This window comes from Struthio camelus, chromosome 10 (assembly GCF_040807025.1).
Source record: "Struthio camelus isolate bStrCam1 chromosome 10, bStrCam1.hap1, whole genome shotgun sequence".
Taxonomy (NCBI): Eukaryota; Metazoa; Chordata; class Aves; order Struthioniformes; family Struthionidae; genus Struthio; species Struthio camelus.
In genome coordinates, this window is record NC_090951.1 from 29,671,058 (window position 1) to 29,698,536 (window position 27,479).

The following is a 27,479-nucleotide window of genomic DNA, read 5'->3' on the forward strand; positions in this document are numbered from 1 at the left end:
ACGAAATGCATATGCTACAAGTCAAAACTGTTTAATGGTAGGTTGAAGTGTCTAGCCCAGACTATGTCTTGACACTAAATGCATTATATTCAGCACAGCTCTACAAAAAAAAAAAAAAAAAAAAACCCCACACACTACAGTCACTCCAGTGATGGATAATTAGAAGCCACTTAGGCCCTTTTTTCCTGTCACCCTTAAGATCAAAGCAATCTTCTAATTTAACTTATAGTTTCCAAACAGTTTGGATTGTAGGCAGGGATAATCTTTGTATACACAAAGAGCAACAGTATCCAACTTTGAACAGACTCTTTCAGTGCTATCCCATATTAAATAGACTCTAACCCAGGAGGACAACATTTCTCCAGTTAGATATCAACGGGAAGCCAATTTCTTCTAGTTTCTCTCCATGGCTTTTGGCACAAAGAAGAGCTCTCACAGCTACTGCTTAAACACAGGGAGTCTGCTACCAGAGTGAGATTAATACCAATCACATCTGATCATCATCTCTTTTTAGCACATGGCTAAAGACTGCAAAAACCCTCAGCTAATGCATGAAACTGAGGTAGAAGAACACTTCATTTGAACAAAGGGCTGACCAGGGATGATAACTAACAGATCATCTTAAGGGATTAAGTCAGGTCTTCAGTACAAAAAAAAAAAAAAAAAAGCCCTCACTCGTAGCACCTTCAGTCACAAGCAGGTATAAATTACTGTGGCTATAAAGAACTGCAAAATAGTCTTGCAGGTTGGATTTGTTTTTCTCATTGCATAAATTCAGCATCATAAGTCTCAAGCTCTGCCAACATGCAACTCAGGAGCTTAATTAGAAGCAACAAAAGGCTACTTCAGTCATACACATCAGCACCACTCTAGAGAGCCTAGACCTTTAAGGTCACACTCAGGAAAAGATGGAAATCTAGGTACAAATAGTTCATCAGAAATTGTTCACAAACAGTAGCCAAATAATGATACAGTGTTCCAGAAGATACTTCTATTACTAATGACCTAAAACAAAAATTTCATTCCTGCCAGAAATTCAGAATTCAAGAAAAATTCACCCCAAACCAAAGGTTCCATTTTTATTTGGCTTGATTTATACCTAAGTGGGTAAGCTGTTCTGAGTTTGAGTAATCTTTTTTAGTAGTATCATTCACAAATGGGGAACTTTCATCTGGATCAGAAAAGAATAACTTCAAGTTTTACAATCACTCAGTACCTCCACTTTGCCAACATCACAATTGCATCACAAATTAGGTCAGTTTTAAACAGAGACACCATTTTTTAATTAAAGCTATTCCGCCTCAACCAGCTTAATATTCTTACAAGGCAGGAGGCACTTTTATTACAAGCATTTTACTGCCACAGTACCAGCTGAAATTACACTAAATTAATATTGCAGACAATGATTTTAATTAAATGCAGTTTGGTCATGTATCTCCTGTCCTACCCAGTTATGTTGTACCAGGGTCTATGGTCCAGTCCTTTTCTGGACATGGAGGAGTGACGCTATAAACAGTAACTTTGCTAAACACAACCTAAGACTACACAACCAGGAAACAAAGCAGATTACTTCTCTACATGTAAACACACTCAAGCCAGACAGAAGGATTACCTTGGCAAAATGATTTTCTCTTCTGCTGTCAGAAAGGCATAATCATTAAAGGTGCTAAATTTGATTGATGGTGGATACTTGAAAGGTTTTGCCCCAAAGTTGAACTCACATTGTTGATAGGACATGAAACTAGCTGCAGCAAAAAAGCCAGATCTGCAACATGAAGAAAAACAAACGTTTTAGGGTGACTTAAAGCAGTAAGAGAGCTTTCCAGGCATAGCACTTCTATTATCAGACCAAAATATGCCCTGAAACAAAGGGACAAGTTTCTTCAGCACGAAGATGTAGCTAAAGCTAACTGGGAGAAGAGCACTAACACATCCAGTTTCAGCTGCACATCCATCCGTTCCTTTTTGAGTTCTTAACTTCTGATAGTAAATTGACAAGTTATCTGAATTTACTATCGAGCCAATCAATGAAAGTCTGCATACCCTACAACTAGGATTAGTCACACTTACACTAAGAGCAAACATATACATCTGAACAACCCACACCCTGATCCTCTTTACACTGATCAGCTCAGCTCTCTCCTTCAGCACGGGAATTTGAAAAAATATTTCTCTTCCAAACAATTGCTGTTTAGTAGAGTTTTGAGGAGCAGTGTCAACTGCCAGTGATGCTTACATGTCCAACACTCCTGCTCCTGCTTTTATTTGACTGGGCACAAATTCAGGGAACGTGCAGCAAATCTGGAGTACACATGTTGCATGGAGCCTGTGCAAGATGAATTCAGGTCCATGAGCTCTATTAGGACAAGGCCCATCTGCTTCTCCTTGCCCTTACAGGATTAACTCAGGACAGCTGCCTTTTCTTCATAGCTGTACAGACACCTTATAAAAACACCAGAACTATCATCTCTTTCAGTTTGACTTGCAGAGAGGACCCAAGCTGAATAATATGCTGAGTTAAGTTCTGATAGAGTAACAGAATCTGTTAAGCATATAAATGATGCACTTACATAAAGAGGGGGGTACTACAGCTTGAATGGTCAAAATATTCCACAATACTTTAAACTGTGCTACTGATTTGATTGCATCTTGAACTTCATTTTGAGGAGAAAACATGAACAAAATCATTAGTACAGTAATATTGTATTTTTAATTAAGCTGCACAGGAGGCCTCTCTCTCAAGTTTCCTCAAGTTTCACACCAGCCGATCTTCTCAGAGCTAAAAGACTGAACTTTTCCATGAGAGTCAGAGGAAGTAGCCCTATGTTAATTTTAACAGGAGGTGGAACAATAAAGCCTAACACCTTTCTGTAGTGCTGTCAGACCCATCCTCCCATGAACGCTCAATATACTACTACAAGAACCAGCCCCACTGAACTGCAGCAAGTTAATATATATTTCAGAATTTGCAGGACTGAGGTGTTTTGCTTTGAAAAGATCAAAAGTTCCTCAAGCTCTACTAGGAATTCGCTCATCTTGGCTACCACCTCATTCTATTTTGATGGTGTTCTAGTCTCACACTAGAGAGCATTGAGTGCAACTTACCTTTGGAAGCTCTCAAGTATTTACTTTGGGCCCTGAAACCCACTTGCAAAATTATATCCTAGCCACTGATTTCTAAAAAACTTTCAGTAGGGAGGCCTGCTTAATGATGGTATTTATGGCAAGCAAATATCAGTTTACATTTCAATTGAGAAACATTTTCATACAATTAAAGCTATTATCCATACAGGTTACAGTCCTTCCAAATGAGCACATACTTACACAGCAGATGAAAATACTTGCTTCTCTGCAGGAAGCTGGTTTCCATTTAAATAGAAGATCATTTGCTTTTCTTGCAAGTCTAGTAGAAATCCTATTGTGTCTCCTTATGTGCAAAACAAAGATAATTTAAAGACTTCAGCCGTATTAAATATAAATAGCTGAAACAGTTATTTAAGTACTGCTTATCTCACTACGAGTTGTCTCACTAAGAAGGAACTGTTCAAAAAAGCATAGAGCAAGAAACAGTGAGACAGATAGTAACTAGGAGGAAAAAAAAAAAGGACAAAATAATCAAAAAATAAAATATTTTAGATTGCCAGAGTATTAATGCCACATACATATGAACGTACTGCAGAGTGTTAACCAAAGCCAGAAGAGGCTTTCTCCCTTCATCTCTCTCCCTGCCTATTTTACACCTACTGCAGAGATCTTCAGAGCATATATTTTCTAAAGTCTAAGAAGTTTCTAATATGCTTGTAGAAATTGTATTTTACCCCTCCCCCTCTTTTTTTTTTTTATTTTTTAAAGGAGATGTTAATTTAGCTGGACTTGGAGAGATTTTTAATAGAAGAGAAGGCGGCACAGTTCACACCAGCATTGCATACACATCCAATCCTACCAAGATTTCAGATCTGAGACCAAAAACATATCTTTGTTGTCCAAGTAGTTATCCACAAGTTTAAAGCAAGCAAGACAGTGCCATTCCCCTTTAGCCAGGGTCTGTAGAGTACACAATTTTTTTTTCCTCCTCTAAAATAACTTTCAGTATAAGGCAGACACCCAGCAAGAAACATTCCAACAAAGTTTTGTAGGACTACAAACATCTAGGGAAAAAAAAGTTTTATGATGAAAAACGTCTAGTAACTTTAATTGGTAATACAATTTGTACTCTGCCTATGGGGGAGGGGGGGAGACTTTCTTTCCATATATTGTGAAATAAGAGAGTAGTGCTCAGTTTACTGCATCAAATACTAGTAAAGACACAATAATTATTAAACCTTCAGTATCACCAAGATTAGGCAACAACTGCTTCATCCACAACTACTACTAAGTATTCTAGGTGCCTGCAAGAGGAAAAGGCCTGTGCAGAAATCCAGTTAGGATAAACACTTGAAATGGACTAAATACCTTCTTTCCAACAGGGATGGGAATGTGGTTTACTTCTGGCATTATACCAAATCAGCTGCCGGCAGCCATCGTAAGCGCAGGAGTATTCATCGTCCCCGATGCCATAACCTTCCTTTAGAAAGAAGTAAAGCATTCCAGTTTGCGGCCATTCCTCACGCAGAAGGGCTAAAGTCTCTTTTCATTCAACTAAATCATTCATCCAAAAGGGAGAAGGGTCCTTTTTCAAAGTAGTCTTCATTTCATTTTCACATCAAAAGACATGCGGTGGGAGTGAGGTGAGGAAAAGAGGGGCGTTGTCCCCAAAGTGTCTTTCGTTTTCTGTGAGCTCAAATCATTTCTGTCTACTAAATTTGATGACACATTTAAAATCTCAAGTCTAGTACCCAAACAGCAGCGCTAGTGCTTTGAAGCTTAAAAAGGTAACACAGGAAGCGTAACCACTCTTTTATCTTCAAGTCCCAGCAGAAAGCTTGCAATGCCCTTCCCCGCAAGATATCTAAGTGTCACCAGAACATCGAGCACAAAAAGAGAACAGTCCCACAGACTCCTCACTAAATTTGTGCACATGGTGTCCCTTTCAGTGACAGTCTCCCTCAATTTGTAAGGGCGTTACCAAGCAGTAGTTCCAAGGTCTCATAAGAAATGCGAGACACTCAAAATTTCAGGGTGGAAGAAGAACCCATCATGTAGGAGAGCCCAAATGAGAAACCCAAAAGCATTATGGAAGATAGCTTCCTCATGCTCAACATTGTTTGTAGTGCAAACACTAGTAAGTGTCTGATCACACAAGTCTCAGATGTCCTAAATTGAAGCTAAGTCCAACTAAGGAGCGTTCAATGTTATATTTAGGACTATTTGCCTTTTTGTTACACATGCTATAAATAATGAGTTACTCTGATGAGTATTAGTGACATATCCAGCAGAAAAGTCCACCCCGATATTTCTGGTAGAAACCTTATGAACATATATATACACACCAGTAGTATTTACTGCCAGTAAAACAATTGTAGCAACACAAGAATCACACAGCTCAGAAATGTGACATCTCCTATTTTCATACCACGTAGAGGAAGCACAGACAGAAAAAAATGCATACGCATCAAGTGCCTTAACAGTAAGTGGCAAAAATCTTTTAAGCCTCTTAGTATGCTAAAGGCAGACACAACTGCCATTTAGTTCCATTTCCACTATAGTCAACGTTAGCAATGCCCACGCTCAGAACAGCTCTGTAGGTTTTTTGTTCATTTTTTTTAAAATTGCACTTGCAATTCCATGCAAGTGAGACTGGACTTTGGAAATGACACAGAGATATGTGCATGCTACATATCAGCAGAGGAGAATATGATTTACACAAACGAGCGGAAGAAACTGAGCAAGACGACAGAACTCACAGGAAGACTTCAGTTAGATGGTGAGAAAGACTACTCTCCCATTCCTATTGCATTTCTTGCCACTGATGTTTCTTTCCTCTTGTTGGCATATTCCTTTTGCACCCCCTACCATCACCGATACTTACTCATATGTCTTCATTTGGCCAGTTTTCACATTAGGTTCTGTATTTGACCCAGCTGTAGAATGATTTTCTATAATAGTCCAAACTGAGCAGTTTTAACTGCTTTTCTCTACATTTAAAGGAAAATCTTTCTCCTATATTAAGCTGCAAGCAGGGACATGAAACTATGCAAGTACAGCAATACAGAAGGGCTTGAGGTGTATTTCTTACTCCAGCTCAGCCAGTTAAAACGCCAACCTAAAATCCCAGCCCTATATTTCCATTCTGGTCAGTGGCAGTAGACTTAGGCCGTGCATGCCCTCTGCCATCCTGCACAGTACTGAACTTCAGGATGGCTGAGCTTGGAAGGCTGATAATACAGAAAGCCCTCTCTAAGCTAAACACCATGCAATCTGGAGTCACGAAGACAGACATCCGTCGTCTCCTGTTTTTGAAGCAGACTAGTATTTTGGGTAGTAGTCACTACACTCTCTCAGTATCATGGAAGTACACAAGCACAGATGCTACAGCATACTGCGTTTACAACTGCTGTATAGAGTTACCATGAAGATTTAAAAATTCAGAACTCTAAATTCTTTTTTTGGTTAGCCTTTTCACTGTTAATATAATGAAAAATATCAAAGAACTTTCCCTCATCTAATAAACAATTTCCTGTTGTCATGGGTAGAATTTTGCAGACTTGATTTAACAGTCTAGCACAACTGGCAGGACATTTGCTTACGATTAAGAATGAAGTGAGCAATTTTTTAAACGCTAATGAAATCATCAAGTGCTATTTATCTGAGTTTTGAGAAATTCGCAGACTCAGTGTGTTTGGCAGCTTTTACATCCGTATGCACCCTCCTCTCCACCCACATATGCACACACATGCAGATACATACCTACACACACACAACTTTAAAGGGTAGAAGAGACACCATGCCAAACATTGTCTTATTTCCACACACGTATTTTTGAAACTGAAAGTCAGTCTTCACTGCCTCCTGCTTTGTGGTATTTGCTGGCCTTTGGACTGGAGTACTGAGCAATGTAAAGACAAAAAACCCTCAGACTTAACTTTCCACTCACATCAACTTAATGGACACCGAAATCTTGCCTTCTTCTAAAGAATTATGTGCAAATCACTCCTAACAGCAACAGACAACCTCAGATCTTAAGGGTACATCCCCTCATACATTTTGCCATGATTTCTCCAGGCAGGAAACAAAGGAGGTGGTCCTAATGACATCTCAACTAGCATTTGAGGTTATTAACTGTAGCTTTGGACTTCGTGTCCATAAGGCACTTCATTCTTCAATGCTAATAAGTATGCAATTTTAAGAATAAAATTATAAGAAGAATACTTAGAATCAAGAAAAAGATAGAGTTAACTAGACGAGAGTGAGAGCAAACTGTAAAATAAGACAGAGGTATTCATCCTGTATTATCAGAACAAAGACAAGAGCAAGCCCATGAGAATCTGCTAGTTCTTAGTGAGCACTTGTTTACTTCACAAAAACCAACACAGACAGTAACCACTGCTCTTATCTACAGTCTAAAGAGTTTCCAAGAAGAGACTAGCCCATGGAAATAAGCCATTTCCCTGTAGCTTCCTAAACAGACAGTGGTATCTAGATAACAAAAGCTGTCACTGCTAGCAGCTACACAATACTTGTGTGTGAACAGTGTCAGTCTGCAGCACTGACAAGCCAGTACTTTTCCTCTACCACTAAATTCACCAAAAATAGCCTCTCAAAAGTACAGAACAATTGAGGGAAACACAGAGATGCTCAGTTTCTGCCACAGAATAATCACAGCCGTTTTCATAGGTGTTGCAAGTAGAACACTGAAGTTACATTACATGTACTCACATGATTGAGAAACTTGCTGTCTTTGGTAGCCCATCCTATCTGCATCACTCCCGAAGTAATTACTGTGACTTCATAGTACCAGACTCCAGAATCGACACAGAACGTACATCTAACACTTTCAAAGGATGAAGCATCGCATCGAGCCTACCAAAACCAAAGCATAAATTAAGTTTTCGCATGCTAAGCATTCAAACAAGCCCCTTCTGCCCTGGATCAAGTTTCTTGCATATAAGAATATACCAGCACAATTTTGAGACAACTGAACTTCAGAAAGAAAGTGACCTCTCTTTAAAGCCATAATAGTCACATCCTAACTACCCTGGATTTTATTAAGTAGGCAAGACTGAAAATGTTCGGTGATAAGCCACACAAAAAAGTAGAGAGTTGATGGGATAGGTTTAAAGTTTTAAAGACTAAGACAATCAAGATGACAGACCTAAGCCATCAATCAGTAGCAGACTCCCGGCACAAAGGAGGGAAAGGTTTTCAATGTTATATCAAAATGCATCTAGAAGTAGTGGAACAAAGTTTTAGAAAAAAGTAACCTGGAAGCTTAAGAGAGGGGGGGGAAAAAAAAAAAACCACATACAATTGAGGCATAAATCCTACTGCTATGGGCCTGCTAGGACAGGACAAGCAATAGCAAGTATACTTTGTGAACAATTTTAGTAAAAATGAGCAAAAAGCCAGCTGACTCTTAAGCACCCTCCTCACTTTTCTGAAATTCTGGGGCACAGATGCAGGCGTTATTTTACTGTGACCGCTTCTCGAATTGCGATCAGTGTAGTGATGTTACAGCCCTAAGACAAAGTAATCTTTCTATACAAAGCAGGCAAAAAGCTTTGATTAATTCTAGGGAAACACAAGAACAAGTAGCAAACAAAAATAGTTAAATCCTGTCTTTTTCTTCAAACTTTTTTTTAAAAGGTTGAAACTATGAAATGACGTCCTACCTCTAATCCATGCGGTGAGATCTTAAGGTATTCACTGACATCATTACTGTTCAGCATAGCCCTAATGTTGGTCAAGTCAACCTTCTCATATGTAAGCTGTCTGCCTTCTTTTAAAACTGCAGAATAAAATTAGTTTGAATTATTGCTGCAGCACATTTTAAATATTTCATTTGGTGACAATCAATCCTTTTAAGATACAGTTAATTTTTGGCATAGCCAAATGAAATATCGACATTTTGACTGTATGAAAACAGCATCACTTACAGTAACACTGTACATTAACTACCTTCTCAACATTAGAAGACAATCTATATATCTAATTAGAATCTCTACAGACTAATTACTGCTTTCAGGAAACCCACAGGCAAACATAAGGCATCCAAGTTCACACAAAGACGCCACTTTTTCAGGATTTATCATCATATTTATATATTTAGTTGGGTGGAAGTTTCCTGCTCCATTAGACATGACAAAGATTTGGGGGCCAGGGGAAGAAGGCAACGACAAGGGAAAAGCAAGGATTCAAAGCTTTCGACCCTCTCATTTTCAGGCAGGTGAAAACTTAAAGTGAGCCACAGCAGCTCTTCCTGTTTTATTCCTTCCCCTTCCCCCTTTCCCAGGGAAGGGCTAGAAGCATTAATACTCCCAGGTGTCAAATTATTGACATAAGCATGTTATTTTACAAATCAAAGATCTTGTCCTAGGAACATTTCATATATCCCAAACTTACTACAGTGATTTTACTGATGTTTACTTAGCACTACTGACATTGGCCTGCCATAAGCTGGCCAAATCCACATAAAGCCAAACAAGACTTATTACCCACATTTAACCCAAAGGCAGTAGAAACTACAGGTCTGTTAGATACAGTTACCAGGCCCTGCAAATTACAACTAAACAAGTGAATTTGGGGATTGTTAATTATCATAAAGGATAAATGTAGTAAAGTGCTTGTTAATCTACTCTTCACTCTCAATCACTAGTATATATCTTTACTTTAAGAAGTGTTTAATAATTCCTTGTGACTGTGCACTACTGGCACAAGTAAGATCATGTCAATGGCTAGTGACAGCACTAGGACACGTCAGTAATCCAGCTGTTCCACAGAGACAGAGCCAGCACAATCTAGCTACTCATCACCTTTGCTGAAATGTGGGTAACTGGAGATACAGTGCAAAGAATTTTCAATGCAGCTCAAATGGAGAGTGCAAACCACTTCCTTTCCAAAAGGGGAGGCATGCAATTACACATGGATTTATGTAGGCTTTGGTGGTTGTTGTTGTTGGGTTTTTTTGTTTTTTGTTTTTTTGTTTTTAAGAGAGTGATTACAGTGCAAATCTGGTTTATTTACAATAAGTGCTTATACAAATCAAAACACAAAGCAGTGTTCCATCTCTTTGAAGAAGTTATTAAAATTAAATGACTCAATCCCTTTGTTATACCTACACAGGTTATCTAAACTCCACTGGGCACAGAATCCAACCTGGCGTTTTAAGTAGTCTGGATTATCTGTCCATTTCTCTAGCAAGATCAGTTGGTCACTAATGCACGATTCCGAAACTGTCATTTTATTTTCACCTGCAAATTAAGAGCAAAAAAGAATAACTGCTATAAACTAAGGATAAGTTTAGTTAAAAGAAATAACATTGTACAAATGGAGTAGAAAATTGTTTAAAACTTCAAACAGTATGAAGTTATTTTCACAGGCAAGCATATGAAATTAATTAGCACTCAGATATACCTCTTCACTCAGATATACCATGTAGCCACATCCTCAAAAGATTTAGATCATAGCTGCTCTCCATCTCTTTATTAATAAAGATTTTTATTTTTTTTTTCCGGTGACAGAGGTCTCAGGTCATAAGTCTTTATGTAGCAACTTCTAGCTGAGGAGGACTGAACTGAGTTTCAGCAACTCTCTCAAGGGTTTGGGGATAGGAGGGTAGGGGTGTCACTAAAGCAACAACTATTTCTTCAAGCCTATGAATACCCAATCATAGCTGTTCTCCAACTCTTTATTAAAGATTTTTTTCAGTGACAAAGGTCTCAAGTCATAAGTCTTTATGTAGCAACTTCTAGCTGAGGAAGATTGAAGTTTCAGCAAATCTCTCAAGGTTGTTTGTTTTGTTTTGCTTTTGGGAGGGGGGAAGGTGTCACTGAAGCAATAACTATTTCTTCCTGCTTGAAAATCCACAAACATTTTTTTTTTTTTTTTAAACAAACATCTATGTTCCCATCAACCCAGTCTTTCCCACACTTGGAACAAACGTGATCAGATGAAGCAAATGGCAGTCATGCAGCAGAAGCCATGCTATTACTCTTATGGTGAAGAGCAGTACCAGGCTGATACTTACTTGTTTGTGCAAACTTCTCCAGGGCTATTAGTGCAAAAAGCATCACTGTCGGATGGGACTGGAAGTTCTAAACATGGGCAGCAAGAAAATTTATTTAATAAATACATGGCACAGATGTGTAGGAAAAGCTGTTAGTCTGTCATAAAATCCATTAGGTTGAAAGGGACCTCTGAAGGTCATCTAGTCCATCCTCCTGCTGAAAGCTAGTTCACGTAGATCAAGCTGCTCAGGCCCTTGTCCATTTGAGTACCTCCAAGGGTGGAGGTCCCACAGCCTCTCAGGAACAGTGGTCTAATACTTGACCACCCTTTACAATGGATTTTTTCCCCCTCTTTTATCTACAGAATTTTTCATTTTACAGCTTGTGCCTTTTACCTCTTATCTTATCAATGTGCACCTTCAAGAAGAGCCTTTTCCATACCCTCCCACTAGGCAGCCGTAGATAGCAATAAGATTTTCCCCTAGACTTCTCTTTCTCCAGGCTAAATAAACCCAATTCTCTCAGCCAAGTTAATAAAATAGTATTTCATTCTATATCAATTTATATTCTCAAAGCTATCCATAAAAGAATGAGGCACTGATGTAGCCTGGCAATAGAGACAGTGGGAGGGCATGGGGAGAGGAAAGAGAAAGGGACAAGAGGATGAATGCTTTCATAAAGATACATTTACGTTAATTCTAGCGTCTAAGAATAACTAACAGATCAGTACATAACACCTCAGCCAGGATGTGCTTATTCCCCCCTCCTCCCAAGAGTTCATAGCAAATAACTTAAAGTCAACCAACCAGGCATATTAGACTGGCTCCTCAAAATGGCCATCTTTTCATCTCACACCAGTCTCAGACCTACGCAACTGGGTTTATTTCATTTGAGATGCTCCTGACCTAACAAGTGAAATCAGAATTGATTTTTAAGTCAACAGCCCTGAGCACTGACTCCAGAGCACTGAATAAAGGCCTGTTTTTTCTAGACCAAAGGGTAGAACCACTTTTTAAAAGATCTCCCAACTTTCAGAATTGTGTTACATGAAGCCTCATTCCTCTAACTTAAAATTAAAAGAAAAAAAAAAAGAGAGAGAGAAGAGAGAGAGAGAGATGGGGACTGTAAATGTAAAGAAATAATCTGAAATAACTATTGCAGAGGAAAAAAGGAAGCTTATATTTGATAATAAAATAGAGAATTACTGGTTAAAAATTACATATTTGAGGTGCACTTTTTATTTTTAAGTGTCCTAGACTAGCTGTGCTGTTTTCAGTTTGTCCTAACAGTAATTAACACTTGCAAAGAAGTGTCATATACGAATTAATAGGGAGGTTGGTTCTGTCCGATGAATTTTCAGATCCTTTTCAAGAAGCATAAAATATTTGCTCTCTCACCTGGTACAGCAACAACAAAATACCCCCCGAATATATTCGGGTATAGCCTCTCTACCATTTCCCTCAAGTTGTTCAAGTGCATTCAGTATCATGTGAATTATCTTCCTGTTAAGCTGAGATACAATTTGATCAACTTTTCTACTAATGTTTAAATGGGGTTTGAAATTAGCAGGCAACATGCTAATTGAATGAGGAAAAGGTATAAACTTTGAAAGACAGCCTGCTTTATTATAACATGCAAGGAAGCAGTTATTTCAAGTTTTAAGAAGATCTTTAGAAACAGAAACGGTAAGGTCCCAAACGTTTTCGAGGGGTACTTTCAGTAGGCCTTTCTGAACTTATTAAATGCCCATTTTCTATTATGTTACCAGTATTTACCAAACATGAAACCAACTTTTCAAAATAATCCAAAAATAATTTGCATTATTTGCTTCTCAATGTTTGACCAATAAGAACTTTAACACAAAAATGGTCCCTGAGGGTCAAAGGTCCATCTAGTCCAGGCCACTGTTAAGAGACAGGATACAACAGAAGATGCGTAAACAAGTTTTTTAATGAAAGATACTTTATTCAAAGAGAAGCATAAAAGCTAGATCTGCATTATGCCACAAATACTTTCGCTTTTTAAAGAATTGACACTACTTTCCAAAAAAACAGGAGTAATTATCATGCATGAATACATACAAAAAGAACTAAGAGACTTACCAAGCTATGTAGTAAATATTCCAATATGCCTGGGCTGAGTAAGCCTATACTTGCAGGACCTGTGAAAACATTAAAAATTAAATCAGTGTGGAGGAACAACCATACTCTCATCCCTGCACAGAACTTTTAATCAGAAGACAATAAATTAAAGAATAGCTAAGCACACTGAGTTTACAACAAAACAGAACTATAAAAATATCATTGTTCCCATAAATCTAGTATTTGCTACACAAATAATTACAGTTACTGCTAAATTACAAACATTTTCAGTTTCTGTTGTAAATGTGTACATAGTTCTAGCCATACTTCAGAGTTTTTGAAGCAAGAATCTTCTGTCAGCCTCTGATTAACATCTTTATGCCTATACAGTTCTGAAGAGTGGAGAACCACTTTACTTCTAGAGTCCAAGCATAAAGACTAGCTCCCTTTATCAATAGCACAAAATAAGCGAAACTTAGAGTGTCTAATGTAGCCTGCTTGACAGTTAACTACACAATTTGCAGCTAATTTTGCACTACAGCAAGCAGCCATTTAGAAGATGCTGCCTGAATACTGACTGTTTCATCAATAGAGAGATATAAGGGAATCAAATTTTGATATCTATGAACTCTCAAATTGTAACAAGTTCCAAGAAAACGTTAACAGATCTGCTGCCTGAGCTTCTTCAATGACATCTGCTCCTGGAGCACTAAGAGGAAAGCGGATACAGGAACTCATTTTAGACTTGCTATAACAAGAAGGTAGAAGTATTAAAATACAAAAATGCTTCCTTCACTTGTTCTTTGCCTTTTTTCTTGGTAAAATATGGAAAGTATGTTTTTAACAACTATTCAGTTACAGTGGACTTTCACTTTTTCCTCATTCCCTTTTTCTGTCCACTTTCAGAAAATAGAGCAAAAAAATAGATACAAACAAGAGCATCAGCAAGAAGGAAGTTGAATGTTAAGCTTCCAGCAGGGTACTAGAAATAACGGGGAATAAAAGGATCTCTCTAAAAAAGTCACCTTAAAATAGAATATGCAGCAATGTTCTTTTAAATAACACAGCAAGAGAAAATCTCTTCGGGCAACAACCTTAAAACACTACACGTCTAGTGGAAAGAGCATCTTTCTTCTATCCACCTTCTTTCTATACTACCTCTAAGAATATCAAATTAACAGTCTTGCCTGCTGGCTAAAGAACTAAATATGCTCAGTAATTCGCACCCACCCAGATTAGGCTTAGAGAAAAGACTGATTACCAGTGCTAAGGCCATATATTGTAAGCATAAACACTGATCCACAAATGTACATATTTCAATTTGGCAATGGCGCATCAAAACAATTTCACCTTTTCAAGCATCTGGAATTGTGAATCAGCTGATTCAGACCAAAGCTAGTCACTGAGGACTGAATCTTTTAAAAGTTTGAATCAAACATTAGACTTGACCACACCAGTCAGACAAGGTCTCTCCTCAATGCGAAACATTACTTGGTTCTAAGAACACATTTCTGAGCTAGTCTGCATAGTGAGTGCTAAAGCAAAAGGTACCAAAAGCAAGCTCTCAGAAGGCTCCCTCTGCTCACCTGCCAGTTTCTCTGCTAAACAGCCCAGTACCGCAGTTGTATTCCGATGTTTGGCAGGGTGACATGCGTCCTGGCAAGCAGCAGCTCCACTTAAATTTAATATTTCAGTTAACTTTTGTAATGCATCCTAAAAAACAAAATTGGAAATCTCTTCAACGATACTGAAGGATATGATTTTCCCCTCCTAATTCATTATATTACAAGAAATGATTTTTATAGCATGTATTACAGACACCAAGGGATGGTTATCTTCTAAGATAAGAAGATAATACAGAACAGATGGTTAGATAAGAAGTTCAATATACCTAGGACCTGTAACTTTAAAATTACCACCAATGTCATAGTCATGACCAAAAATTCATGACACTTCCGGTCATTCACAAATGTACTACCTACAGTAAGAGGAACTTGAATAGTAGACAAAAGCAACAATACAGATCAGCACCAATGGCACTACTGCCACCTAATTTCAGATGTTGTTTCAAGTGTCCAAAAACTCACTTCCTTTCCAAAGGAAAGCTGATTTATAGACTTTGAAATTTAAGATTAGAGAAATCTTGTCACCACCACCACCCCCCTCCAAAAAGCCCATATTCCACATCATAAATTCAGGACAGATCTAGAACATACCCACCATTTGGGTAGTTGTACCACGGTTAATCTAGAGCCAGAGCAAGTTACCCCATAGGGAAGGAGAAAAAACAAACAAACAAACCAACCACCACACCCAAAACCCTACAAATTTCAAAATTCTCCCCAACTTTCCAGACTTTTATGAAAATTTCAGCTGATTCAGATATAAACTGCACAATCTCAGGATAAAATCTAATTAAAACAGAAGAACTCTTCATACTGAAGTAATCAGAAGGTCATTTAGAAAAAAATTAATATTACTCAAGTTGCATGTTTATATGCTTTTTGAACTGCGTTCTGAGCCAGTCTGAAATCAATGCACTGCATTAGAGTCTGAGGTTTGTACAGAGATAACATAGACAAGTAGATATGCGCCCAAAAGAACAGCCACAAAAGCAGAACTGATGGACAGGGCTGACACAAACTAGAAAGAACGGAGAAGAAGGAAAGGATCACTGAGTCAGAGATGTGGGATGGAAAAGCCTAATGAAAATTAGACTGATGACGTACTCCAATACTGCCTTTAGCCAATAACAGAACTGTCAAAAAGAAAAGGCTTTATAGAATAAACAGAGTTTACTGCACTGCCATTTTAACTTCATGGACTATGGCCTACCATAACAGAAAATGAAATATGGCCTGCTACTGTTCTCCAGCTATAACAGAAGTTTGGCACTGACTTAAAACCCTAAGACAAAATTTCAGCTTATCCTGAATAAGCAAAGACTGAACAGCAGCAAGGGCTTTGCTAGGCTGCACGTGACCTGCAGATCCCAGGACTGCAGCTCCTTGCCCCTCATTGAGCTGTACAGAAATTATAGAGGAGAAAAAGCCTCTGCACAGTCTCCCAAAACAGGCATCTTATTCCTTCTATCTTGTTAAGGTCAACCATTTCAAAGCTTATTCCTTAAAATTAAAGTACCCAAGCAAAAGTGACGTCGTTTTCAAAAAACGAATCATTTGATTACTGGATACATTGTATAGCTGAACAAAAATTCCAACATCACTCTTAGAATGAGGCAGTCACAATGGTCTACAGTTCCTGGTTTCTTCTTTAAAACAGGCAAAATTATTCCCATTTCTAGTGATGGGTCGGTTTTTAAAATCATTTCACAGTCTACATGGCAGCCATAAACACTTAACTTGGTCAAAAGTCTCAGCAGACTTATTTAATGGCCTAGAGGAAAAAAACCGCTTTAGTTATAGGGTTTGCCTAACTCTCCAGCCACTCATCAGTTTACGTAAGACACAAATTACCCTTTTTTTTTTTTAAAAAAACATTCGTGACAGTGCAAAACAAAGACTAAAACTGGCAGTGTAAGAAGTAGATTCATAAATGAAAGCAGCAACAATGCCATCACCAGTATCTGACGAAATAAGATCATGGCAAGCAGATGAAGACAGACAACTTCTGTAATGCTGCTTCTCTCTGTATAACCATTATGTCTAAGGGATTCAAGAACCCTTAGCACACTGAAGCACTTGAGGCCCTCATTAAAATACACATACCAACACAATATGAACATGTTAGTCAGTTTTTTGATGGAAAGATGATCCAGTTGTCAGTAAAAAGTGTTTGAATTTGCCAAAGTTGTATGTAGATAGTTCACAGTTTAATAAAAATGTCATTTGTTACACTTAATACATGCACTTGTGTTGCACGCCTCGTACGCGGGGAAGGAATTGTAGTTTTCTTCCTCTAGTTCTGGAAGTCACACATTTCTAAAACTTCTAAATTTGTACTGCTTTTGCAGCATCCGTACACACTCACTGCATAACACGTATACCAGATAGCAAGAGAGAAGGGCAACGAAGAAGACAGCTTAGGACCAAAGGCTTCACTTTTGCTACAGCACTTCTATCATTAAGTAGGAACTGGATACCAAGTCACTACAAATTACTTCAGCTTACAAGTTTCATCCATTTTCTGATCACCTAATACCCAATCTTGTTTGCACCACTGATGAAAGCCACCAAGAAGCTGTCACGGAACTGACAGCCATGAATGACTGAAATTTAGCCACGGAGAAATACACATTACTTAGACTTACTTTTGTTGGCAGCGGACATTCATCGAGTAGTAATGTTATAACAGCTGGTCCCAGTGGATCTTCTAACGGAATAACTCTAATTAAAGATTGGACAACTTCCAACCAGCCTTCATCTGTCAACCACAAAACAGAAATAATACTCAGAGCAGCAATGCAATTCTGAAGTTTTTAAAATATATTGATCAATATAAATTTAAACTTTCCTTCATCATAATAACCCCCGCTAGTTTACAGACATTAGTGGTGGTGGTGGTGGGGACCCAGTTTACATTTTACATCAATGTCTTAGCTTGCAGTAGCTTGGAAATTTAATTTTGGGGGGGGGGGGAGGGGGAGGAAGCATAAAACAACTTGGGTAACATTAAGTATCTTAATTTTTGGAGAAGAGTCTTGCTCAGGCCTGAGCATCCTTTAGTTTCCACTAAAATTAAAAAGTAACACTCATGACCAGAATGGACAAGCCCTTTTTACCAGCACAGCCCTCAGTTCACCATCTAGTGCTAACTCTAGGTGTTAAACATGGCATCCACTACAACACTGAAGAAATATTTTTTCTATACAGAATCAAAGCACCCTTCTTTAACTCCCTCTAGTTACACCAACCTCAATGGAACTGTACTAGCATGATCCATGCCTGGTTTTCTCATGAAAATTTGTTTTCATAAGCAACAGTTCTCACCATTTCATGACTAAATAAAGTTTTCTACTTGCAGGTAAACAAGGATTCATATATAAGACGTTAAAGATAAACTACTAATAATGTAAACAGACCTGGGTGTTCAACAAGCGGTTGCCTACAGGTGAGTGAGTGAGGTTGAAGAGACTTAGTGCTCCCTTCAACAACGACAAGTGAACAGGTAATACATTGACATTTGAGTTTTATGAGCACGTTACCCTGAAAAAATATTTTACTGTACTGAATAGCTGTAATATTGAATCAAGTTAGTTAACTTATTCGAATTTGGAAATACGTTTTCCGGGACAAATACCAACTCTACCAAAAGAAACAAAAATTCACCTCAACCAGAAATTTGATGATGGTCTTGAGTCCTACCAGAAGTAAAAGAGCCCTTGTACAAACACAGCTCAGTTTGCAGGAGAATTTAAGGATAGGGCCAGCAACATAACGAATACAAATAAGCAGAGGTCTAAGAACAGCAAAACCCAAGACAGAAGGTATGCACAACCTGCCATCACTATTGGAAGCACATGGGTTTAAACCATGCCCGTGTATATGGGTCAGTTCTGCCCTATTGCAAACAGACATTCTTTGTGGCTTACAGTTTAACAACATCACAACGTGTTTGTAGCCATCACTTGGCCATTTCTGGAGAGTTCGCATAGAAAGTTTAAGGGAGTTTAAAAAAAATGAGACAAATGCAATGAGCTCAGTGAAGTTTCTGAAGTGCAGAACTGTGTTTCAAATTCTAAGCCACTAGAGCTACGGGAAGTCACAATGTACTGCTGTACAATTTTTTTTGTTTGTTTTTTTGTTGTTGTTTTTGTTTCGCTTTGCGGTCACAACTGAAAAGCCCAGCACAGTTCCTTGATACCTGTTTCTGCCATTTCATGCAACGTGATCATTGAATAAGGAGGCTCCTGGTCACTGAAAGAGATATTATATAGGTCAAAATTGATGTGCAACTATCAACATAATACACCAAATAAAATGATAATACACAGACAAATATGAATCCAGTAAGTATTTAACAAAAGAAAGTTACTTAGGCTGCAGGCTACTAATGCCCTTTTTAGATCTGAAACACAGACAGGATTTGAGCCATATTCTGGCTCAAAGTCAACATCTGAATATCTACAATAGCTGATAAGCGACACGGTGATCCATATCTGCATGTCTAACAGCTAAACATAAAGCTTAGGCTTAGTGCTGTTCATTAGCAAAATTCCTCCAAGTATGTAACAAGACACCGTATTTCAGAGGTCATGAAGTGAACAGACAGCAGTGCACAAGGAAAAGATCATTGGAATACCTTAAACATTTTTTTTCCTAGAAATTCTCTGCCAAAAATATTTGTACATAAAATATAACTGAAGGTCAAATCACCTAACAGCATCACAGACCTCAAACACATTAACAAGAGCTGCCAGAAGCAGTTAAACAGAAGATATTCAACCCATTTCTCTTTTCAAACATGAAAAGTAAAAAAGTTCAGTTGGACTAGTTCCTCAATCTGGCTTGCTGGAGCATGGCAGGAACCTACGGCCAGGCCATCTGCTCTGAACAGGTACTACCACCGAGGTTTTCTGAAGCAGGGTCTCACAACCCTGTTCAGTAAGCATCTTCAGGACCAGAAAAAGCTTATGCAAGCAGATGCACCTTCAGTTCAGCATGCCTTAAATGCTTTATTTAGTGCTACTTAGGCACTTGTACTAACCCCAGGCTTAGAACAAAAAGGTACGTTCCACAAACGATTTCTGTAACGCCCCGTGAAATCAAACTGGAAGTCCTAAACCCAAATTAACTCTAGAAAGTCTCAAAACAGATTAAGTATGCAGCTAAACAAGCTACCTACTCTGGAGGTCCTAATTCTAAACTCTGTTTTGATTGAAAATACATGATAAAAATAGGTGCTTTTCTTTTCTTACCAAAGAATGGACATTCCCTATTAAATAGTTCCACTTTTTCATATTATGGTAACATTTGAAACAAATTATTCCCCCCCCCCCCCCCCCAAAGAATCTCTTTGTCTTTCCTGTGGAAACTAATCTCACCAGCAGGAAAAAGCACTACAATGATGCAAGCAGAATTACCTCAATAGAAAGTATGTAAAGTCTCAAAGAAAAAGGAAGAAAAAAAAGTATCAAAACTACAAATAAAGGCTGTGATAAAAGAGGATGAAGTTTTGATCTGTAAGATTTCCCAATTCCCTCACGGGTAGCAGGTGTTACCAGTAGCAGGACTGAGCAAAGCAGAGCCTTGTGCCACTAATTTACCATTTTACCCACTTAATACCCAAACATCCCCTCTAATACCCATCTTCCGCATATTTGGAGGAAAATGCGAAACAAAACAAAGCCCTAAAAGTCATTTCTCCTATTTCGTAATTTTTGGAACAGCACTTTATAAAAAATCCAAGATTAGGACTTATTCTTGTGAGGACAGGGAATGAAACTTAACTCATTTCCTTCTAGATACAAGAGAAGAAAAAAAAAAGCTGTTGTCCAGTATGTTTTTGAGATTTGATCAAAAAACAGTGAAAAGGGAAAACAATCATTCATTGCAGATCCCAGTATAAGAATTTTACCTACAAGTCACCTTAAGAGTGTCCACATGTACTAACTTTCACTTCAGAGCTTGGAGAGACAAAAAAAAAAAAAAAAAAAAAGTGGTCAGAAAAAGTTTTTTCACTCTGTTCCTGCACCACTATCTTTTGCTCTGCAGGGTTTTACTACCAAACTGAAGTCCGTATTTCCAACTGGCTCTCCCACAGTTTCACTTCAGTTTTGATTTTATTCTTGCACATTTCTCAACAAGAAAAAAAGACTTGTTACTGCCCCTATTGTTTCCCTCAGTTTCAGTGTCTTCAAAAGACAAAAAAATCAAGTTCTGTGTTCGTGAACAGATAATAATGGAACATACTTATTCCTGCAGTCTCTTACTTGCACTGAAAAACAAGATTTCCAGACTTGGATGTTTTTCAAGTAATCATTCTTCTTAATCTAAAGAGGGACTGAAGTCTAGCAGAAAGGTTCCTTAAACTTTTTCCAGATGCATTTAGATAATCTGTTTTGCAAACAGATCCGTTACTCATGGCTATAGGTCTTTGTCTTAACTGCAACAATTTGTAATATTTAATTACATTATAAAACCAGCTCCACCTTACCAACTGCCTTAACCTTAAGCAAGGGAAACCAACATATGGTTATAACCCTTTGGCACTTGTGAGATGGCGTCCAGAATATCGTGTCCCCTTTTGGGCTCCTCAATGCAAGAAAGAGATTGCTATAATGGAGTGAGTCTACCAGAGGACTGCCAAGATGATTGAGGGCTGGAGAACATGTTCTACAAGCAGAAGCTGAGAGAAATGGGTTTGTTCATCCTTAAGAAGAATTGGGGGTGGAAGGACGGAAATCTTACTGCTGTCTGCAGTAAGTTGGAGAGTGCAGAGAAGTAGTGGGAGTGCAGAGAAGACAGAGCCAAACTCCTCTCAGAGGTACACAGCGACAGGACAAGAGGTAACAGGGACGAGCAGGAACATCAGAAATTCCAGCTCCACATATACTCTTTTTTTAAGCCATTAGAGTGGTCAGACACTGGAACAGGGACCCAGAGAGGTAGGAAAACTCCATTTTTTGAAGATGCTCCAACACTTAACTGGACGAGGCCCCGAGCCACCTGCTGTAAACTGGACCTGTTTCTTGAGCAGGAGGCTGGATGAGATGAATATCCGGAGATCCCTTCCAGCCCACGTGATTCTGAGATTCTAAGTAACTAAGTCTCTTTAAAAATGCAGTAGCTTCAGGAATTTGTCACAAATAGGACTACACTTATTATCACTCGGTAGCATAAGAAAGTGCTTATAAGATTGCAAAACTGATTGCAAAACCCACAGGAACAGGATCAACTATGCACAAAAAATGTTGTGAAATGGCTTAAGTAGATGAACTGAGGGCAGAGGGGAAGGCATGTGAGATAAGGGAGAGATTCTCAAAAAATTTTGCGATGATTTTAGTGAAGACTGATCACAAAATTCTGATAAAAAAAAAAGGACAACAAAAACAAACAAATCCCCCCCCCAAAGTCTTGGATTTAAATTTTCAGACAAAACAACTGACCTGGCATTTCCATTTAAAGCATTTATAACAGCAAGGCAAGCTCCTCCTGCAGGCACATTTCATATACCTACATGGTGGATCTGAATGAAGGCTCATTTATCCTGAGTCTCATCCAGCTTAAACTCAAACCCCAGCTGTGAACGTACAATAGTACCTTCACCTTTTTCCTCCTGTTTTGGTATTTCCAGTTCCTAACCTGCATCTAATCCAAAAGGTGATGAGCTAACTTATCCCATCACTTCTGAGGTCCTTTTAAAGCTCTGTAGAAAGCAATGCAAAAACAAAAAATAAGGATGAATCCATAAATATCCCACACACCCTCAATGGAAGCTCTGAACATGCAAGGAATGCAATACTGGGATCATGAGCTGAACAGTCACAACATGCAGTCTTTAAAAAGTAGTCAGACTTAACTGGAAAGAAAACCTCAGTCTGTTTTATATAAACTAACAGAGATCAAAGCTCTCAGTTTTGCTCAACCATTTCCAGAGAAGTAAATACAGCCTGAAAACAAAAATCTTACAGAAGAATCAGTTTTTAGGATAGGAGTTCCCAAACTTTGGAACGTTCACTGCTTCCTAAACTGTGCATCTATGCCAGGTAATAAATACTGAGCACACTCCTCATCCCATCTAGGTGTAGGCCCATACAGGAACTGTAAGAAGCTCCTCAACTCCTAGAAGAGTCTGTACCCGGGCACTCAGAAGCTATTTCTATTACCTAGCAAAGGTGCTCCTTTCCTAAGCCTCCAGAAGTAAACACGCTGCTGCTTCGGGGGCGGGGGGGTCAGGTGTAGATTGGTGAGAGGATGGAGCCATAGTTTGAGAGAAGACAAGAACATGATATTTTCATTCATGTTGAATTATTCTTTGAGGAGGTACTTACTTATCTACTAATGTCCGAATTACAGCCAGCGTGTCAAGTACCAGCCCATCCACGTTCTGTTTTTTCCTTCTTGGTTCATGAGGCCCTCGCCCCCTCCTGGGTGGCCGGACAGGGTCCCTTGGGTGGCTTCTTGCTTCAGGTACACGTGCTCTACTGTTCTCTGTTTGCCGATTCTGGGATTCGGCATTGTCTTCAGCTCCACTATCATCTCGGCAAACACAGGAGTTTCCCATATTGCTGGTCCCCAAGGCTCCCAGAAAACGGGGAACGTGGTGCTCTAGAGACAGCAGGAAACCTCGAAGAAGGCTTCTGCTAGCATAGAACACAACCAAAGCAACTACAATCATCTAGAAAGTTTTAAGAGTAATATTTGTATGATCCTGAATTGTGATTTTTGCATTATATGCGTTGCTACCAGCTGGAATGAATGGAAAGTTGGAGACTTAGTATCCGACATTATCAGCTAAAATACTCATTGGTCATCCAGAAGCAGGTCTGAAAAAGCAAACCCAAAACAAGAGTCAGTGTTATTTCTTTTACTGAATAATACAAACATTTCTATTTTAGTAAACAGAGTCAGTCTTAGTGTATATAACACCTAGAAAATAAGGTTTGCATCTGAAGTCTCGGGGGGAGGCGGGGGAATTAAAAAAAAAGATTTAGGGAATTCACTGGGCAAGTAGCTGCCCCCAGCACATACACACACTATTCCTATTGACACTATCTATTATTTCCCAGTTCTTCCAAGCTTTCCTGGATGCAAAGGAACACCTTTGCCCTTAAATCTAGCGCGCTGCCGCCCTTCACAAATTAATACATACAACACAAACCACAGCTTGATTTTTTCTTTATCCTCTATAGAGAGATACTGCTCAGGCCACCCAGCTAAAGGCTGAACATTTAAAGGTTCTCATTTCACGTAAGGAGCATTTGGCATCACTCGCAAACAGACTCCACAAAATAGGCCACAACTATGAGACTACTTCTATACACTTGTGGCTACCTCAAACAAATAACAGACTTAACAATGAACTGGCTGTTTAGTCCATCTGCACATAAATGTGATTTTTTTGAAACGTGCCTACATCAATTAGAATCTCACTCAAAGATGCACCAAGTACTGACTCTGAAATAAACAGGAATTGCAGATGCCATTTTAATGCCTACAAATCTACCTGTTGGGGTGTTGAGAGGGGTGTTTTCTGTTTAAGTTGCATGCCTCTTTGGATCTAGCATCAACCCAGTCTTCTTTTTGGGAACCAAGACCAATTCAGTCATTGCTCATTCTTAATACAAGTGGTTGGATCAACTACAGGCCCACTAGTACTGGGATTGTAGGACAGTCTCTACTAATCACTGAAACAAAAACACTAGCAACAGCAAAGGATACAAAACCCAACCTCCCAACCTCATAAGTTTTGTGGGTGTGGGTGTGGGTGTGGGTGTGGGTCCCCCCCCCCCCCAAGGCATAGCTAGGGTATATTTCTACAGAACATTACAAATAATCTCAACTAAAAGGAGGAAAAGCCCTACAAAAGATAGCATTTCACTACTCACACACCTCTGGCACGTCAGAACGAATAAGTAGCTTTTAAGACTACATGCATGTTATTCTTTCATGAATCTAAAATTAACATCTAAGCTAGAAATTATGATAAATATCCTGTAATGAGTTACTAGTATTTTACAGTTAAGTCATCTACTTAACAGCAAACAGGTAGCACCTTACATTTAAAAGAAAGTCAAAGACAGTTGCCACCTCTGAAATATGGACGGTCCCCTCCCATCTGAGAAAACTGGCAACTGTGCAATAGCTGGCTGCCATTTGGGTAAGACCATAATAACATTAGTTGGGAAGGCAGACACTGGCCATATGAGCAAGTCTAATATCAAGTTTCTGAATGGATAGCTGTCACTGGGAAAGCATTTCAAACAAGCTCTCACAGACTCTTCTGTAGGTTCAAAGTATGTTATCTTCGTGCAGTACAATGAAGAGTTCAGGATTAAGAAATTAATTGAAGGTTAACTAGCAAAAAAAAAGAAAAAAAAATCCCTCAGGGGATATTAAATGCAAAAAATACAAGATCTTGATTTTTGGTTCATGGAGTTCCTAAACCACAGATTGCTAAAAGGGTTTTAGTATCACAATATGCTTGGCTTATTCTCTAGGCAGTTGGACCACAAGGTGTGGGACACCAGGCTCAGTAGTCTTTTTGTCTGAGCCAGTACAGATATTACATTATCTTCTCAGTCTAGTAAAAACTAGATGTAAGGGAGTCATACAAATTCCATAGGTCTTAAAGGAAATTGTGTAAGATTACAACCAGATCAGCCCAAGTGACCTTAAAAGCTGCCAAAATAAAAAAACAAGACAAAACAAAACAAAAAAACCAACCATACGCACCTAGTTTAAATGCAAACTGTCTTTTTGGTGAAAAATATGTTTGTACCAGATCATTTAAGTCTATTTTACTAACATAAGATGAAAATGTAAAATTGCATTATTAATGTGTTAAATATTAAGAACCTGGATTTAGTTAAGCTGTTCTATAACTTATTATAAAAACGTTAGCGCTATGATTCCACCTGGTTACAAAAACAGACCAAACTGAATGTAAAAAGCAGTATTTTAGTAATTAGCAAAGAAGAATCAGCCTAAGAAAACAGAATAGAGAGAAGTCAAGATTAAAACCGACTACTGAAACCAAGGCTTTCTGGTTCACAACTCAAAGCATTATTAAAAACAAGTGATTATGATCAACTCACCCTTAAGTTGGTTCAGAAACAGTCGGACTTGCTCATAAAGCGTCGTAACAGCAACGGACTGTACTTCCTTAGGGTGTAGAGGCAGTCACATCCGGAAAAGCAGCACTATATAAGCCTTTATCTTGGGCAGTGAATCATTCTACTTGACTCTGCTTTCACTTTTAGAAACTACACCGAAGAGTCCCTGAAGACAGAGGGAGAAAAAAAGAACAATTCATTTGGAAACCACCTCCAAGACAGACATATTTCACCTCCTCAATACACCTCCAAGAACATCATTTCATGCTGTACTTTCAAATACATTCAGCCTTTATTGGAGAAAGTTCGGTTAATACTTCAAAAAGCAACTTGTCATCTACTAGTTTTGGGACTAAACACAGCTACAGAAAACCTAGTCCGGATTTACAACCTTGGTATTCCAAACACTACAGAAAGTGCAGAGCAGTGACCAATTCCTCCCGTCAAATTACTACTTATAGGAGGAAGAAAGGAAGCATTAATATCAGATCCAGATCACCCTCAAATAGAGTAGTGATAGCAGAATATAAAGGCAAGTACACACTATATAAGTTGATTAGATAAAGAGAAGAGAAATAACAGGATGAACCCCCTTTATTCAGTAATACAGCCGAGTTTGACCACATTCATTTGGATATCAAGGTCAGCAGTAGCCAGAAGAGTTCAAAATGAACTCTTGAACTAAAACTGAAAGACTAAACAGATTGGAATATAAGCCACACAAAGAGCCTGCTACAGATCAGCCCTGCAAGCCAGCCTTCTCTGGACAGAGTAAAAATGTAAAGAGATAGGTTCTAAAGTGCAAAGGAAAATTAGGAATTTAATTTTTTTTTTTTTAAAAGAAGAATCTAGTGATGTACTAGACTGCATTTGAGGTGGTAGATTATATACAGCTTTACAACACTATAGCGAAGTATGGCCTTAGCATTAGGTTGCCAGTATCCATTTCAACTCCAGCACTGTCTTTGCGGAAAATAGAGAGAAATGAGTTTTGTTCATCACACTTCAGTTCGGGGCCAACTGCAGGATTGAACAGGGAAATACAAAATTAAAACAGATAAGCATATCCTCCCTCTCTGCCTCTGCAACATTTCACAATGGCACAAAGAAAAAGAAAGGACAAAAATATTTCTTCCTACACAAAAATCAATTGCGTTTAAGCAATGGGAGACAGTCAACTACTTGGGACAACCATATAGCCAAGGTATGTCTTTCACGATACAAACTATCTTTCCAAACAAGAGAAAGGCACTTCTAAAAAGACTTTAGGACTTTAATGGCCTAAAAGGAAGGAAAAAAAAAAAAATCAGGGAACAAATCAAGACTATCTGAACAACAATATTGAGTTAGGTCTAGGGAAGCCCACCAGCTTATGTGACAGCAGGCACTTGAAGTCAATTGTTGTTAAAACATAACTAAGAAAGAGAATACATTTTAAGAAGATAATGGATTATGAAAATTTAGCCTTGTTTCTTTATAATGCCAGGAGTAAGTGCTAACTGAAGCTTTTCCCTTTCACATTTTAAGAAAACTAGCATGCCACAAACTGTACCAAATTCC

The 27,479-nt window shown here is 38.5% G+C and overlaps 1 protein-coding gene across 2 annotated transcripts in view; it reads right to left on the reverse strand.

Annotated features, from left to right (window-relative positions):
• Positions 1–27,479, reverse strand: part of RSPRY1 (ring finger and SPRY domain containing 1) — a 41,471-nt gene that overhangs the window by 3,556 nt on the left and 10,436 nt on the right. The window contains exons 2-14 of one of the 2 annotated variants that reach the window (XM_068955709.1): positions 25,902–26,085; positions 23,136–23,630; positions 19,007–19,059; positions 17,454–17,566; positions 14,770–14,896; positions 13,205–13,263; positions 11,123–11,189; positions 10,215–10,346; positions 8,769–8,884; positions 7,816–7,959; positions 4,453–4,564; positions 3,325–3,427; positions 1,613–1,765 (exon numbers count right to left, since the gene is read on the reverse strand). In XM_068955709.1, coding sequence (XP_068811810.1) covers positions 1,613–1,765; positions 3,325–3,427; positions 4,453–4,564; positions 7,816–7,959; positions 8,769–8,884; positions 10,215–10,346; positions 11,123–11,189; positions 13,205–13,263; positions 14,770–14,896; positions 17,454–17,566; positions 19,007–19,059; positions 23,136–23,482 — 1,526 coding nt within the window. In that variant the 5' untranslated portion in view covers positions 23,483–23,630; positions 25,902–26,085. The remainder of the gene's footprint in view (positions 1–1,612; positions 1,766–3,324; positions 3,428–4,452; positions 4,565–7,815; positions 7,960–8,768; positions 8,885–10,214; positions 10,347–11,122; positions 11,190–13,204; positions 13,264–14,769; positions 14,897–17,453; positions 17,567–19,006; positions 19,060–23,135; positions 23,631–25,901; positions 26,086–27,479) is intronic. The other variant, XM_068955710.1, reaches the window with a different exon arrangement.